This window comes from Panthera pardus, unplaced genomic scaffold (genome assembly GCF_024362965.1).
Source record: "Panthera pardus isolate Hobbes unplaced genomic scaffold, ASM2436296v1 HiC_scaffold_19, whole genome shotgun sequence".
NCBI lineage: Eukaryota > Metazoa > Chordata > Mammalia > Carnivora > Felidae > Panthera > Panthera pardus.
This window is the reverse complement of record NW_026526754.1, coordinates 22328465-22344193: the sequence shown is the minus strand read 5'-3', so window position 1 is coordinate 22344193 and position 15729 is coordinate 22328465. Positions and strand designations below refer to the sequence as shown.

Sequence of the window (15729 nt, the reverse complement as noted above, 5' to 3'; positions counted from 1 at the left end):
ATTTTAGCTATTCTCTGCATCCGGTGGGAGAGACGGGGCTCACACGCGTGAGAAGACCACATGAGACCACACAGAACAAAGTTATTACCGAGAGTGACCAAGCTGCATACAGACAAGTGCCTCGGGCAGCCAGGAGAGAGGAGAAACTTCCAGCGGGCGGGAGTTAGCAAAGGAAGGTGTCCCGGAGCAAGAAACAGACGGCGAGGTGGAAGAAAGAGCAGACGTCAGGACACGACGGCGGGGACAAGGGTGGGTTTCAAGCAGTAACGAGGAGCTGGGCACGCGCGTAGTGCTTATAAGCACACCCGTGACAGTGGCTCTCTCCCCACCGGGAGCCACACGACCCCCGTGAGAGCCTGATGACGAGAGTTACGGACCCTGTCCCCAGAAAAATGTACCCAGTTCTGCATTGCGTTTTGAGGGTTGAGAAACACGTATGCGAGAAGCACGGGTCTTTGTAAACCCTCCTAACCCGGTTCCAGCGTGTTCCTCTTCCTGGGGCCCGACCCCAGCGCGGCCCCTCCCGGTTCGCCTCCCTCCACGAACAGGGTCCAGATCCCTGTGTGTTTGAGCTCCACGGCTCAGCTCTCCAGAACGAGGACCCCGTAGCAAAAACAGTTACGAGCCGGTACTTGCTGGGCACGTACGACGTCCCGAGCCCCGTGGCAGACGTGCCGTGGGAAGTCCCACATCCAGAAGAGGAAACGGGGCCCACGGACAGACCGACAGACGGCAGTCAGGTGGCAGGTGCCTGCCGGCCGTCGCCAACTGCGAACGTGGGTCGTCTCCGGGCCACGAGTCCCGGGAAGGGCCCTCCGCCGTCTGCCCGGATGCCCCCTCGCCCTCTCAGGCGGCACCAGGAGCCCAGAGAAGGAGTGACAAGACCGCAAATGGCAGGTGGCCCAGGACAGTTCCAGGTGTTGCAGCCCCCGTGCTGCCTCCTCCCACAGCTCCGTGGTGGGGTCATTTGGAACACGGCCCGGATTCCCTGCAGCTGAGGCCAAGGTTCACGGGCGGGTGACCAGGAGCCCTCCCTACGTGACAGGCACGACCCCGGTGGGGGCCTTCTGAGGCCAACGGGCTGCGAGCGGGGCCTCAGACGCCTCCCTCTCCTTCCCCTGCTCCCAGCAGTTTGGTTGCCACTTCTGCTGGAGTCCTGACTGCCTGCCAGGCCCCCGCTGGGGACTCTGCCCGTCACGTCCCACACACACACACGCACACACACGCACACACACGGCTCTGAGGCGACGTCCCCCAGGCTCCCTGCAGGGCCCCAGAGTTTCCCACAATGCCCCAGGGAGGTACATGGAGGCAGCTCTCCCGCGGACCCGGGCCCGGGGAGCTGGCCGGGATGCCTCAGGCCACCGGCAGGCCCCCAGCACGGAGCCCCCCGGGGAGCTCCCGACCGCGGGCCGGGCCGGGGTGAAGCCACCGGGAGGAGGACTGGGCCCAGGTTCCAAAAGGCCCACGCAGAAGCCAGCGAGGGGGAAACACTTCTCCCGCCGCCCAGAGAACTGCTTCTTCCCCCGCGTGAGTGCCGAGGAGGTCCGCCCAACAAGCTGGGGACGGTCCCACCAAACGGGGCGGGGAGGGCGAGGAGCTCCGGAGCAGAGTCTGGTGAGAAGTTTCCAGAGCGTGTTCCAAGCATGCTCCGCTGAGCTCCCCCAGGCTGCGGGCCAGATGCTGGGCTCCTGGGGGGTCCTGGGCTGAGGGCGGGCGGGGACACGGCTCTGGCCGCCTGACGGCGATGACATCGAAACGCAGGCACCCAGAGAGTCACCGGGAAGGGGCTTCTCCCAGACCTGCCGCCCCAACGCAGCTGGCGGGGCGGAGAAAGCGGCAGGCAAGGGTGCGTCCCGCCTGGTGCTGGCAGCTGGGTGGCGTCGGGGGGGGGGGGGGGGGGGCGCTGCCCTCCCTCTCGGAGCCTCGGGGGCCTCGGTTTCCAGACGGGGGAAATGCCGACAGAACGGACAGCAAGGTGCTACCGGAGAGAGACGCGGGACCGCGACAAGGGCACAAGGGCACCAACGCATCAGAGACAGAACAGTCTCTCCTCCAGCGAGGAGGAAAACACGGACACCGTTAGAGGGGGGAAAAGGAAAGACTCCCCCGAGAACGCAGCACGGACTGTGTGCACACGTCCCGGGGCACGCACGCGTGCGAGGGCACAGGATGTAGGAGAGAAGGTTGTGAACGCGTGGGGCGGGGGAGGGTGCTGGACGTGGGCAGGATGTCTGTGCACGTGGAGGGGGCCGGGGGAGGCCGCAGGAAGAAGGGCCCCTCCGGGCTCTAGCGACACCCCGCGCAAGCCGCTGTCCTGGCTCAGCGGGCCCCCAGCGACGCCCGCCCGCCTTCCGTGGGGCTGCCCGGAAGCCACTCCTTAACGCCCAGAGAAAGGTCCCGGTGTCCCGGGCACCTGGCGAGAGACGGGTAACCGGTCACCGGGGACCCGGGTTCGCCCATCTGTGGGGAGGAACCCGCAATCACACGGCACGGGAGCTGCCAAAACCAGGCCCGCGACCGCCCTACACGTTTTGTGAAGTTTACTTATTTTGAGAGAGAGAGAGAGAGAGAGAGAGAGAGTCCCAAGCAGGATCCGAGCTGTCGGCGCAGAGCCCGAGCGGGGCTCGATCTCAGGAACCGTGAGATTGCGACCCGAGGCGAGACCCGGAGTCGGATGCTTAACCGACCGAGCCACCCAGGCGCCCCTCGACGCGTTTCTGCAAAGGGAAGAAAATGCAGAGCTTCGAGGAGAGCAGGAGGGCGAGGGGTGACGGGAAGCAGGAGGGTGGGGCCGCCAACCGAGCCCCCTGTTGACACGCAGAGCGTGAGAAGGTGGAGAAAGGCCGCTGGGGTCAGTCTGATGCTCTGCCACCACCAGCCCAGGGCCGGGTTTCTCCGCACCGCAGGGCTGAGGGGAGGGAGTCCGGGAGCCCCCTTCCGTGCTTGGCTGGGGACGCACAAGTCCGGTGGGCAAGTCCTCAGCTCCTGCACGAGAGGGGAAGCGGGGGCTTTGTCTCCAGAACGGCACCCCCTCTCTTCCGCAGGCAACGGGCCGGGGGAAGGGGCCGGGCCGCTTTCCGCAGGGCTGGCGGCCCAGGGACATCGAGGCCACTCCACCCTGTGCCTCCGGGTGGCTCCCAGGGCTGAGCTGCTTTCCTCGGGGCGGGAGCAGCGGCCAGGAGCCCCGCGAAAAGCCCCTCGCTCTGAAGGCCCCGGGCCTCCCGTGTCCAACGGTCCCGGGACGTCGCATCATCGCACAAAAGGACGAACAGCGCGGGACTGTGAGAAAGGAAAGAAGCCAAGCCTGGAGGAATCCAGCCGCCCAAAGGAATCGGATTAAAGGAGCTGCTGCTGTGGCCACTGGGAAGCCAGGCTCTCAGGCCAGCTGAGCCCCCACTGCCTGAAGGCTCCTCCCGGCCTCCCTTGTCCCCGAGTGCCCGCTGTGCTGTGGTCCCCGGGAGCCCCGGTGCCCCCTCGCCCCAGTCCTGCTTGGCCCGGGGATCTGGAAGGCCCACGCCTGCCTCCCACCTGGCTGCGTCTCCAGCCCATCAGGACCCACACAAGCCTCTTAACCCCCGTCTACGAAGCCTCTCGTCTGGAAGCCGGGAGACGAGGTTTACGGGTCCGGGGCGGCCTATAAAAACAGTGCTGCCGTGTGTCAATGCTCCGACCCCCTCCCCCGAAACCCCTTTTCTGGAAGCGGGTGCTTGTGCGGCTACACCAGGGCAGGGCGGGATAGAGGCCAGGTCCCTGCCAGCCCCACATCATGTCCAGGGAGTGCTGCTGAAGCCGGGGCGGGGGTGGAAAGGCCAAGGCCCTGGAGCCGGACCACCCGGACCACCCAGTTCTCCCTCGTCCTGGCGTCCCAGCTGCCACACGCACTGCTTGTAATTCGATCCCGAACTCCCAGGTTCAGGAGTCTCGGTCTCTGCATCTGAAAATTGGGCCCCATGCCACCCATCCACAGCGCAGGTCACCCCGCCCCCCACGGTCACGGGAGGAACCCGCAGCCCGGGGAGGACACTGGCATCCTCCCCAAGGTCCCCCGCGTGGCTGGTGACAGAGTGGGGCCAATGACGGGACCCACGGAGGTTTGGGGCTGGTGACCCATCAGTGGGCAGCCGCGGACACGGAGCTGAGACGGTCGGGTGACCCACAAGGCAGGGGTGAACCGCACCTGGCACGCGGCCACCTGTCACCTGCCCCACGTCTCCCACCATGAAGCGCGTGATACTTTTAATGTAAAACGCAACGCGGCCTGAAGATACCTTTCGAACACTGAGGCGGCTCCTACGGTATAATCGACAGTCAGCAGCAAACACGTTAAAAGAATAAAATAACATTTACGATGGCGTGACTGGCGTATAAACTCAAAAAGGGAAGACCTCTATGGATTCACCGCTGATTTAAAACCCGCCCAGGGACGCCTGGGGGGCTCAGTCGGTTAAACGCCCGACTCCTGACTTCAGCTCAGGTCATGATCTTACGGTTTGTGGGATCGAGCCCCACACTGGGCTGGTGGCATGGAACCCGCTTGGGGCGCTCGCTCGCTCTCTCTCTCTCTGCCTCTCCCCCACTCACATGCTCGCTTGAGCTGTCTCCCTCACTCAAGGTAAATAAAGTTTACAAAAATGAATCAAATAAAACCTGCCCGTTTGTAGGACCCCCATCAGTGACCCCCTCCTCCAGGCAGCCTTCCTAGATCCCCACTGCCTCCCCCGCCCCCACGGGGGCCAGGTCCTGGCTGGGCCCTCAGCCCTCCCCGCGCTGACCCACACACACCTGCCACGTGGCTGCATCGGGGTACCCACTCGGGAGGAGTGTGGTGCCGCAGGGAAGCCTCCCAGCTCCTGTACCTCCCGGCTGTGTGACTTTGGGCAAGTGACTTCCCCTCTCTGTGCCTCAACTTCCTCATCAACAAAATCGGAGAACCTGCCCGACACGAGGGGTGGAGGCTTCCACGGGGCACCGCGGGACGGCATCAACACGCTCGGCTTGTCATCGCCGTCCCCTCCCACCTCGCTGTGTCTTCATGGGGACCGGGTGGACGGACGGAACCCCAGGGCCCTTCCTCGTCACCGGCTCTGCCCCACAGCTGTCACTAACCGGTCGGCGGGGTGTCGTGGCCACCGTGGGCTCTACCTTTGAGGGGCCCTCCTTGGGCCGCGGGCTGCTCCCTCGCCCCCACTGCACTCTCACCCGACAGCCCGCCAGGCGGAAACAGTCACCCCCAGCGCTGCCCGCTCCTGCCCGGGGTCCCAGCACGCCCGTCCCGGCCCAGCTGAGCCACACGCTGACCGCGACCCGTGCGCCAGTCGTCTGAGGCTGTGGCACCTCGTGGAAGAGACCCAACCCGAGCAGCGGTCTCTGGCAGCAGGGAAGCAACGGCACGCGGCCCGGGCGGCGGGGGCAGGGGACCGGAGCGCCACGGGACTCTCGGCCAAGCCAGACGTCTGTCTCGGGGGTCTTCTCCATGCACCCCCCGGTCCTGCTCCTGCCGACGGGGCCGAAAGACGAGATGGCTACTGCTCGGCAGCCGTACAGGAGCCCAGGGGCCCAGCCAGCAGGCCACCGTCTACTCCCATTTCACAGACAGAAAACTGAGACCCAGACCGGGGGAGAGTCTTGCCTGTGGCCACTGCGAGTGCTGGCGCTCAGAATCCGGGACTTCTGCCTTCCAGGCTGGAGCTAGTCCAAAGCCCCTTCCCAATTCTTTTTTTTATTGTTTTAATGTTTATTTACGAGAGAGAGAGAGAGAGAGAGAGAGAATCCGAAGCAGGCTCCAGGCTCCGAGCTGTCAGCACAGAGCCCGACGCGGGGCTCGAACCCACCAGCCGTGAGATCAAGACCTGAGCCGAAGTCGGGCGCCTGACTGACTGAGCCCTCCGGGCGCCCCAGCCCCATCCCAATTCCTAACACAGTCCCTCTTATCCCAGGGAGAAGACCAACTCCCACCTTCAAACTCAAATTCGACATCAGGAGACCTAGGCTAGGAGCATGGCCGTGGTCACGTTTAGTTGGTCGACCTTAGCCGACGGAACCACCCCAGTCGTACCGTGTCATTAAAACCCACTAGGGGCGCCTGGGGGGCTCAGTCAGTTAAGCCTCTGACTTAGGCTCAGGTCACGATCTCACGGTTCACGGGCTTGAGCCCCGCGTCGGGCTCTGTGCTCTGTGCTGACAGCTTGGAGCCTGGAGCCTGCTTCGGATTCTGCGTCCCCCTCTCTCTCTGCCTCTCCCCTGCTCGTGCTCTCTCTCTCTCTCTCTCTCTCTCGACAATAAACATTAAAAGTAAATAAATAAAAACTAAACTCCCTGGTGGGAAGTCTGAACTGGAAGCGTGAAACACAGAGCTCCCAGGGGACTGAGCAAATCCCTGCTCAGGGGCGTCTCCCCAGGAGAAACGCAGACACGCGTCCACACGAAAAGCTGCACGCGGACGTTCCGGGCAGCATGGTCCCCGGGGGGCCAACAGAATCAGCGCCCACGTCCGCCAGCCGAGGCGCGGGTGGGCAAAACGCCCATCGGTGCGGGGACGCCGCGCTGGCACCTGCTCTGGCCGCGGCAGACCGGGGACGCGCGCTGTGTCCGAGAAGCCAGGCACGAAAGACCGCGAGTCGCGTGGCTCCGTGTGTGTGAAATGTACAAGACGTACAGACACGGAAGGGACGCGAGTGCTTGCGGGGCTGGCAGGGGTGGGGGGGGACCGGATAGTGCCGGTGGCCGCACGGCTCCCCGAACGAGCTAAATGTCACCGAGCTGTAGGCTTTGAAAGGGTGAATTTTATGGTGTGTGAATTATATCTCAACTGAAAAACAGATAAAACAAAACAGTGTCTTCACAAGGTCAGGGCACCAGGCCTGTCTGACCGGCCCCCTCCCCTGCCCTCTGGCACCCCAGCTTCCTCCTGGCTCAGGTGACAGCCCCCAGCCCTCCCCCCTCCCCCCGCCCACTCATTTGCTCGCAGCCACAGCCCTCCCTGCACCCCATCTGGGTTACTCACTGTGGGATCCTGGGCCCAGAACAGTGCCTGGGACACAGCAGGTGCTTCATACAGACAGACTGAACAAAAGAATAGAATCCTTTCAGCGACCGGCACAGCTTTCAAGATAAAAGTCCCAAATTCCTGGGCTGTGCTCACAATGGCCTCCCTCACCAGTCCTTACCGCAGCGCTGGAATCTTCTGGAAGCTTTAAAATACCAGGGGCCCCAGGGCTACCCCTTAGAGATTCTGATTAAAAGGCTGGGCTAGGGCCCAGTCACTGGCATAAAATTCAAATGGATTCAAATTGGCTCTCAGGCAAATCCCACTCCCCGCATCTAGGCCTCTGTACATACTCCCCAGGAGCACGTGACTCTCACATGGACCCGGCTGAGTCCTTTCCAGCCTTCGGACTCAGCTTAGAGAGCGCCTCCTCCGGGAAGCCTTCCCTGAACACACCAGCTTCCCACCCTCCTGCGAGCTCCCGGCAGGTCCCGGCACAGAACCCGGCACGCCGCACGACCACGGCCAGAGCCTGTCACCGCCTCCCCACCCCCCACCCACGCGAGCAGCCGGGGGCAGGGCCCGCCTGACTCCACAGCACGTCTTCAGAGCGCCTGCTGCCGTGTAGGTACGCAAACACCTGTCAACCTGCTGGGTGGAATGTGTTTCTCCCGGGCGGCCACGGACAAGAGTAGAAGCATGAGCGGGGACGAGGCACCTGTGTCCCCGTCACAGGGCTGCCGGGATTTCTTTCAAAACCTATGCGCCTAATCAGCTCGTATTGCTGAAAAAATACAGCAGCAAAGTGGCATTAGGCTGTGGGCTTCTTGGGCCCCCTGGCATAGTGTCGCCCCCCAAAAGGTGATCCAAGAGGTTTCCTGACCCTAACGTGGGGCAGAATATCACGGGAGGGGCCCCCACATCATACCCTGAGTTTAAAACCTCAACCCCACGAGACGGGGGAGATACTGAAGGAAGGTGTAAACTCCCAGGTTCAAGATCGCCAAGGGAGGGGGTCTAACGCACAGCCGGTAACTACTGCTAACTGATCCTGTATCACATACTTGAATGTTGCTAAGACAGCAGATCTTAAACGCACAGAAAAAAGAAAGAAAATAGCGACGTGGTGAGACCGGTGGTGATCGTTGTATAACATATAAATGTTTCCAACCAACGTGTTGCACCTTAAACTCGCACAATGTTATACCAATCATACCTGAGCACAGCTGGAAAAAAAGAAAAAGAAAATAAAGAAAACCTAGACCCCGGGAAGGCGCCCTCTCCTTCCTAACCCTGCAGAAGAGACGGCCGATAAATTACTCGACGTTCTACCCGCAAGGGCAGACAGCCCCGGCATCCCTTCTCAACACAGCCCCACCCGCCAGTCACACGTGTGAAATGCAAACCACCTGCGACCCTTGAGGCCCTGACCTTTCAGTTTGACAGACGGGGAAACTGAGCGAAGGTCACATGGCGAGAAGCTCCCTCCACCATGGCCCCCGCGAACCTCCCACTTGCGGCTACGTGGCCATCGGAGGCCAAGTTCCTAGATACTCTTCCTGGGGGCCACACGCATCAGCCCTCTCCCCGTCCCGACCAGGATAGGGACCAGGGGCAGAAAATGAACGTGATCTCCAGACATGGGTGCTTCCCCAGCCCAGAAAACGTGCCGACTGGGGAAACCTGCCCACAACCTACAAACCCTCCAAAGACAGTCACAGAGAGCTAACCTCCCAAGAGTAAGATCCCAAAAGATCTAAGCAGAGAAGGGGCCGGAAAGCTCTGAGGACTCTGGACTTCACCAAAGACGGCCACCCTGTGGCCCTGCCCCTACCGCTCCCTGCTTCCAGGGAGGGCTGAGCTTTGGAAACCTCCTGCCTCAACCTCCTCTTTCCCAGTTGCCTCCAATCACCTCCAGGTTTAGGACAAGGCGGGTCTGGAGAGCTCACTCCTCTGAGCAGATGGCTTCCAACCTGCCAAGAAAAGCACAGCCCTCCCCTCGGAGGAGGCGGTGGGAGCTTGAGAAAGGCCCAAAGCCCAGTCGCTGCCCAGCTGCCGCCAGGGAGAGAGGGTGCCGGTGTCGGCCCAGCCGGGCAGCCCCCGCCCCCCGCCCACCCCGGCATCTTCCGGAAGGCTCCCCGCCTCCAGTCACCTTGCCTAGGTGTCCCACGAGCCCACACCGGGCTGGGGAGGAGGGCTGCCAGGCCCTCCCTGAAGAGCACGGAGCCGTGTGGGCGCCGAGAGCCGGGGAACGGGGGAAACAGATGTGCGTGCCGGCCCCGACAGGCAAGTGATGACAGGCGCTCTCTGCGGGCCTCAGATGTCAGCCTGGAGACAAGAAAGGGGCCGCGGCAGCAACACCTGTTTTGGGTGCGGAGGCCACGCTCTGGGGGCCGGGCCGGGTGTCCCCTCCGTGAGGGGCCAGGGTGCGGTTAGGTAAGCAGCTGCACGCTCCAGTCCCCGGAACGCTCCCCGGACAGACCGCGGGAAGAGGGCAGGGCGGCCCACCCGCCAACTGGCTCGCAAAGGAGGCCGAGGGATCCCGCGGCGGACCTTCGGGGACGGGGGCAGGCTTGTCCCACCAGCAGCGGGAGGTCCCTGCTGCGATCTGAACACCAGAGCAGGGCTGGGAGAGGAAAACCCAAGGGTGCCACTAGTCAGCAGGGCAGAGAACGGGGAGTACAGGACGTCCGGGCCGGCCAGCGGGGGCCCGTCAGGACCTCGGGCCCGTGCAAGCTGACCTCGTGCCTCTCAGCTGCTCTGGGGGAGGGGGTGGGGCCCGTGCAGGGGAAATTAGGACCACGTCCCTCCAGGGCACTGCCACCTTCACAGCTGGAGCCCCGGGGTCTAGAGAGCCTAGAGGCTGGAGCACAGACGCCAGAGCGGGCCTCCTGGGTCCAATGCTGGTCCCGCAGTTACCAACTGAGCGACCTTGGGCCAGTCCCTTGACCTCTCTGGAGTCGTCATTTCCGGTATGAAACGGAGGCAGCGGCACCTGCCTCAACAGCGTTGTGGGGAGGGCTCAGTAAGAGTGAACACGGGGGAAGCATGTGGCACGGTCTGGAACGCGGAGAACATTCTAGAAAGGCATCATCATCCCTATTACATCCCCAGCTACTATCTCAGGCAGCCTGGCCAGCTGTGCCCCCTAGCTCCAGGGGGAGGGACGACCGACCCCTTATCCCCCGCAGAAAGGTTGGGGGGCAGAGGCCGCGACATCACGGCATGCGGGCGCCTCCCAGAGACCTAACCCGGAGTCGCCAGCACCTCAGGGACAGAGAAGGGAACAAGCGTGTCCCGCGTTCCCACCGGGCACCAGCCACTCTCAGACCCCAGACCTTCCAGAGGAAGGATCACCTCGGCGTCCCAAGCGCAGTCCTGTGCACGCGGCCGGCTCAGAGGTGTGGTGGTTTACACGGCCCGGTGCCCTCCAGGAGGCGTGCACTCGGCTGGACCGAAAAGCCGCAAACGCGACCCCGACAGAGGGTGTCGGTGACTTCTTTTCTTTCCTTTCTCTTCCTCGCTCTCTTTCCCGTCCCCTCTCTTTCCCCGTGTTCTTTCACACTGTTTAAAGCTGATTCGCCAATGAATGAACGTTGAGCAGGAAACAACGGAGGCGTCGCGGGAGGCGGTATAGACGAGGTTCCGGAACATGCCGTTCCGGCTCAGCGGTTTCCCTGTGGCTACCTTCCAATGCCCCTGGCCACTCCCACCCAAGTTCTCAAACCACACGGCGGAGACAGACAGGGCTCAGGGGCTGGCGGGAGCGAACCCTGCCAGCCCCCGCCGGGAGTCCCGGGTCTGTTTCCAGCCGCACTGTGTTGAGGCCTCGTGCCCACCGTGGCGCCTCCGGAGAGCCCCGGCCCCGCTTTGTTTACGGTTCCGCGGGAAGTGGTATTCTGTGCCGGGCTCCGCGCCCCTCCCCCCGACACTGAAGGCGCTGCACTTGCCTCCAGATCCCCAGCGTCTGGAACAGTGCCTGGCTCAGAGTAGGCGCTCCATAAACATTTGTTAAATGAATGGCAGGGAGGGAGGAAGGAAGGGCAGGAGGCTGAGTTTCCGGCATTCTACCCTCTCACAGGCGGGAGCCGATGCTCCCCCGTCCTCCCTCTGACTACTGGAGCCGCACGGCTGCCCTCCCCACCCCGCCTCCCCCCCCCCCACCCCGCCCCCCCACCGCCAAGGCCCATGGCCTCGCCACCCACCTGGACGGCTGCCACGGCCCAGCCCTGGGTGGATCTCTTCCCGGCGCGTTCCGAGCCTTCTTTCAAGGACTTTTTCTCTCTCCCCTGTGCCTCCAACTCCAAAACTGCCTCCTGTGCCTGACTCCGGGGCCTTCCGTGCACGCCAGCCTCGTCCCCCCCTGCCGTCATCCCCACTAAGCACCTCTGGTCGCCCCTTGCCTCCGCGCCTCCTCACCCTTGACCCCTCCCTCTCCACCGCATCCCGCCCGAGGACGGAGTGGGGCTCGGGGCTGGGAAGACGTAGGTTGAAGACCCACTTCAGCCACCTCTACTGGTTGTGGGACGGTCACCGATGCCACCTGACTTGTCTGACTTCTCGTCTGCGAAATGGGGGCAATAAGGCCTCCCAGGAGCAGATGCTCTGGAAATGGCGCCGAACCGCACAAGCCAGCCAGCCTTCCCCAACTCACGCTGACCCCTTCCGGGCAGACTCGGGCTTGCGTTTTCATCCCCACGAGGCTCCCCTCCACCCCAACCTTCCCAGCTGGACTGTTTCCTCAAGTTCCTGCCCGCGAGGCCCGCGCTTGGCAGCTCATCAACTCCCGATGAGTGAGCAAATCAACAACGGAAAAACTCGCCACGGCGTGGACGCTGTGCAGAGAGCACTCGGAAACCTCAGAGAGGGCGCTGTGGCCGGCACGCGGCACCGCCACGGAGCCCGAGACCCGCGGCCACCCCGCGAAGCGACAGCCTCACAGAGGAACCGGCCTGCCTCCTAGAGCAGTCTGCCCGACACACCAGGTGGATGGGAGGGTCCCACTGGGCGCCAAGGGCTTGACCTTCCGGGGGCATCCGAATGCCCACGGCGGTCGCACACTGGCCCTCCGCGGCAGGCGCTGCGAACCTCCGCTCCGCACCAGGGGGACGAGCACAGACACGTGCTCTCACGTGCTCGGTTCCCAGGAGACGGGGCGGGATGCTTGGGGACGGCGCTGGTGGCGCAACAAATGTTTACGGAGCGCCTACTCTGAGCCAGGCACTGTTCCAGACGCTGGGGATCTGGTAGCAAGCGCAGAAGCCGGGCTCACCTCCCAAGTCCTGGCCCTTCCGGAAACCGCTTCGGATTCCCAGCAGCAGATCCACAGGCTGGACCGCCGCGTGCTGCTCACGAGGAGTCCGCACCCACAGCGGGGAGCAACGTGTGCCCCCGTTTAGAACGAGAGGCCCAACAAAGCCCCCAGTGACACCTCCACGGCCCGAAGGGGACGCGTGCAGACAAGGTAGCCTGGGCAGAGCGCGACGGCACAGAGCAAGCGCCGGTCACGGGCCCCACGCCCGTGACGTGGTACCATGACAGGCGTCCGATCAAACAGGCCGGTCTCACGGTCTCCGGTGGGGATTAGGGTTCAGGGCCCCCTCGGCCACGACGCTGATCCCAACTCACAAACACCTACTTCCCCAGACCCGCTGGGGGCAGGTCCTGCCTCGGCCTCTGCAGAGGCAGATCCAAAATTAACTGAGCCCCGTCTGGCTCCTCCGGGGCAGGCAGCGTGAAGGCAGGCGCCTTATAAACAGGGCGCCGGCACCCCCCCCCCCCCCAACCTCCTTCTGCACAGCTGATTTGCAGCGAAAAAAGACTCTCTTCCGCCGCGGAGGGGAGGGGGGCGGAGTCTGCTCAGGCCACTGTCCCCCAGGGTCCCAAACCCCCACGTCTGAAAACCTGGTTCCATCTGCTGTTAAGCAACCAGAGGGTCTCAAAGGACAAGTGTGAACTTGGGTGTGGAAAGCTCCAGAAGCTACACAGTGCGAGCGCTGGAGCGGAGAGGACCGTCCACGTCTGCTGCGTTTCCAAAGGGGTTAGCGCAGAGGCCTCACGGTGACCCGCGTGGCCGGACTAATTACCAATGTTATCAGGCAGATGACAGACGCGCCCCGAGCTTCCTCTGTGTGACAGACTCCGCTCGCTGCAAACACCCTCAAGTTCAGGCCCGTGCCTGCCGTTTTCCGCAGTGCCCTGTTCTGCCACAAGACCGCTCCCGGTCCCCCCCAACTCCACTCGCCTGCCAGCCCGGCCAGGCCGGCGCTGTCCCCCAAGCACCAGCCCGGCGGCCCCAGGAGGGCACCTCCCCCCTGGAACGCGGCACACAGAACCGGTACAAACGCCTCCCCAGCAGAGGCACAGAAAACAACACGTCTTCCTTCCCCGCTCGGATCGCAGAGGCCAAAGAGGAAACCGCCGCTTACCTTCATCGCCGGTGCCGCCGGGGAGCTCCAACCGAGGGGCCCCTGGCGGGCCAGCCCTTGGCCGGCGCACACCAGGGTCCCACACTCCACGCAGGCGCCGATGATCAGCTGCCGCCCATCGTCCACCAGCAGGCTGTGGCTCGCTCGCAGGGTGTAGAGGAACAGCGGCAGCCGGGCGACCCGCACGGCCCTCAGCCCAAGACACCGCTCCTTCTCCTGCTGGCAGAAGAAGCACACGAACGTCTCCACCCGGTACTGTCGAGACCAGGCGCTGACGGTGTGCTGGGAGCCGCGGGCCTCGTGCTGCAGCCACTGGCCCAGCAGGTCGTGGTAGCACAGCACGCAGGTGGCCACCAGGCCGGTGGAGTCCGCGGGCCTGGCGCGTGGGGCCGGCGGGTAGACGGTGAGGAACGGGAAGAAGGGCTCCTTTTCGCCCAGGCGGCCCGAGGGGTTCACGTTGAGCTGGAACTCCTTCCCGGGGCCCAGCTCGGCCCCGCAGACGTAGCAGACGGAGGCCGGGCTGCCCGGGGCCGACGCGGGCGGCTCGGAGAGGGCGGGGTCCGAGGCGGAGAAGGCCTGGTGGTACCTGCCCAGGAAGCCCTGCACGGAGGTGATAAGTTCGTCGTTGTGGCAGGCCCGGTACAGGGCCCACACGTCCTCCAGGACGCTGAAGCACTTGGGGCAGCTCCGGACCTCGCAGCGCTTGTTGGGGCCCCGGGCGTTGGGGGGGCGGGGCAGGAGGCTGAGGAAGGGGAAATGCATGGAGCCCCTGGGGGTGCCGTTCAGGATCCTGGAGGCCACGGCCCGGGCGTCCTGGGTACAATCCTCCCCGCAGAGATAGCAGGCCTCCGGCAGGGCCCCGGCGGGCGGGCCCTCCTCCCTGGGGGGCCGGCGGCCCTTGGAGGCCATGCCCGGGGCATGGCTGTTCAGGGGCACCACGTACAGTCGCTGCAGGACGGGCACGTTGGCCAGCTCGAAGCTTTGCCACTGCTGCATGAGCGAGGAGAAGCAGCAGGGGCACACCAGGGTGCTGCCGCCCTCGCTGATGGGCTGTGCCCCCGGAGGGGGGCTGTGCAGCCACAAGAAGGGGAAGAAGGGCGCCTGAGCCAACTTTTCCTGCTTCTGCACGTGGATCTGGTGCCGCGAGGCCGGGGCCAGCGGCGACCCGCAGATGTAGCAGCAGAGGCCCTCTGCTGGCGCGGCCCGGCTCTCCGGGGAAGCCCAGGGGCCGGCGCCTCCGTTCTCCTTCTCTTTGGCGCCGGGCAGGGGCTCCTCCTCGCTGGTGATGTTGATGTCACTGTCCTCGGACATGCAGTAGCTCCCGCGGGCCTCCCCGGGCGGCCTGCTCTCCGGAGGAGTCCCGGCGGCCGTGCCCGGAGGCACTCCTTTGGCGCCGTCCGCGGGGGCCGCCTGGACCGGGGGGCCTTGCCAAGGGTCCTGAACGCCCCTCAGGACGCTGGCTCGGGCCTCGGGGACCCAGTGCCTCCCGGCCGTCTTCCGCCGGCGCCTCGTGCCGGCCTTGGGCTCCCCGTCCCCGCGCGGCTTCGAGGGGACGCCCTCCTCCTCCTCCTCCTCCTCTGCGTCGCCCTGTCCCGGAGGGGGTCCCGGCGCCGGCCTCCACTCCTGGCAGCGGCCCGCGCGAGGCCCGGGCCCGGGGGGGCCGCGCGCCGCCCCCGTCGCCGCCGCCGCCGCCGCCGCCGCCGGCGCCCCGTCCCGGCGGGGACTGGCGGCGTCGCGCGCGGCCGGCTCGGGCTCGGAGAGGGGGTCGGTGTCCGACAGCTCCGACAGCTCGGAGTCCCGCGTCTCGTCGCCGGCCGCGCCGCCCAGCGCGTAGGCGACGTTCCACTCGCGGGGGCCCCCGGCGGCCCCGCGGCGCCCGGCCGCGCCCGCGTCGCACTGGTGCGGCCGCTTGAGCCAGTACATGCGCTTGTCCACCGGCGTGCGGGCGCGCTCGAACGCGGCCCACTGCTCGCCCAGGAAGCAGCGGCACACGGCGCACACCAGCACGCAGCCGTCGGCCGGGCACAGCTCGCGCGCGCCGGGCGCCGGCTCCTGCTGCTGCAGGAACGGGAAGAAGGGCTGGGCCGCGGCGCCCGCGCCCGCCGCCGCCGCCGCCGCCGCCGCCGCCACCGGCTGCCTCACCTGCAGCTTCAGCTCCTTGCCGCGCCCGATGCCGCCGCCGCAGATGAAGCAGGAGAGCGGCGCGCCCCCCCCCGCCGCCGCCGCCGCCGCCGCCGCCGCCCGCCGCCGCCGCCGCCCGCTCGCCCACGGCTGCCATGAGCCGCTGCTTGCGGGAGAGCGGCGCCGGCCGCC

At 65.3% G+C, this 15729-nt stretch overlaps 1 protein-coding gene across 7 annotated transcripts in view; it reads right to left on the bottom strand.

Annotated features, from left to right (window-relative positions):
* Nucleotides 1–15469, bottom strand: part of GSE1 (Gse1 coiled-coil protein) — a 387729-nt gene extending 372260 nt beyond the window's left edge. For all 7 annotated transcript variants that reach the window (XM_053906718.1, XM_053906723.1, XM_053906720.1 and 4 more), the window contains exon 1: nt 13417–15469. In XM_053906718.1, coding sequence (XP_053762693.1) covers nt 13417–15339 — 1923 coding nt within the window. In that variant the 5' untranslated portion in view covers nt 15340–15469. The remainder of the gene's footprint in view (nt 1–13416) is intronic.
* Nucleotides 15470–15729: the final 260 nt, after the last annotated feature.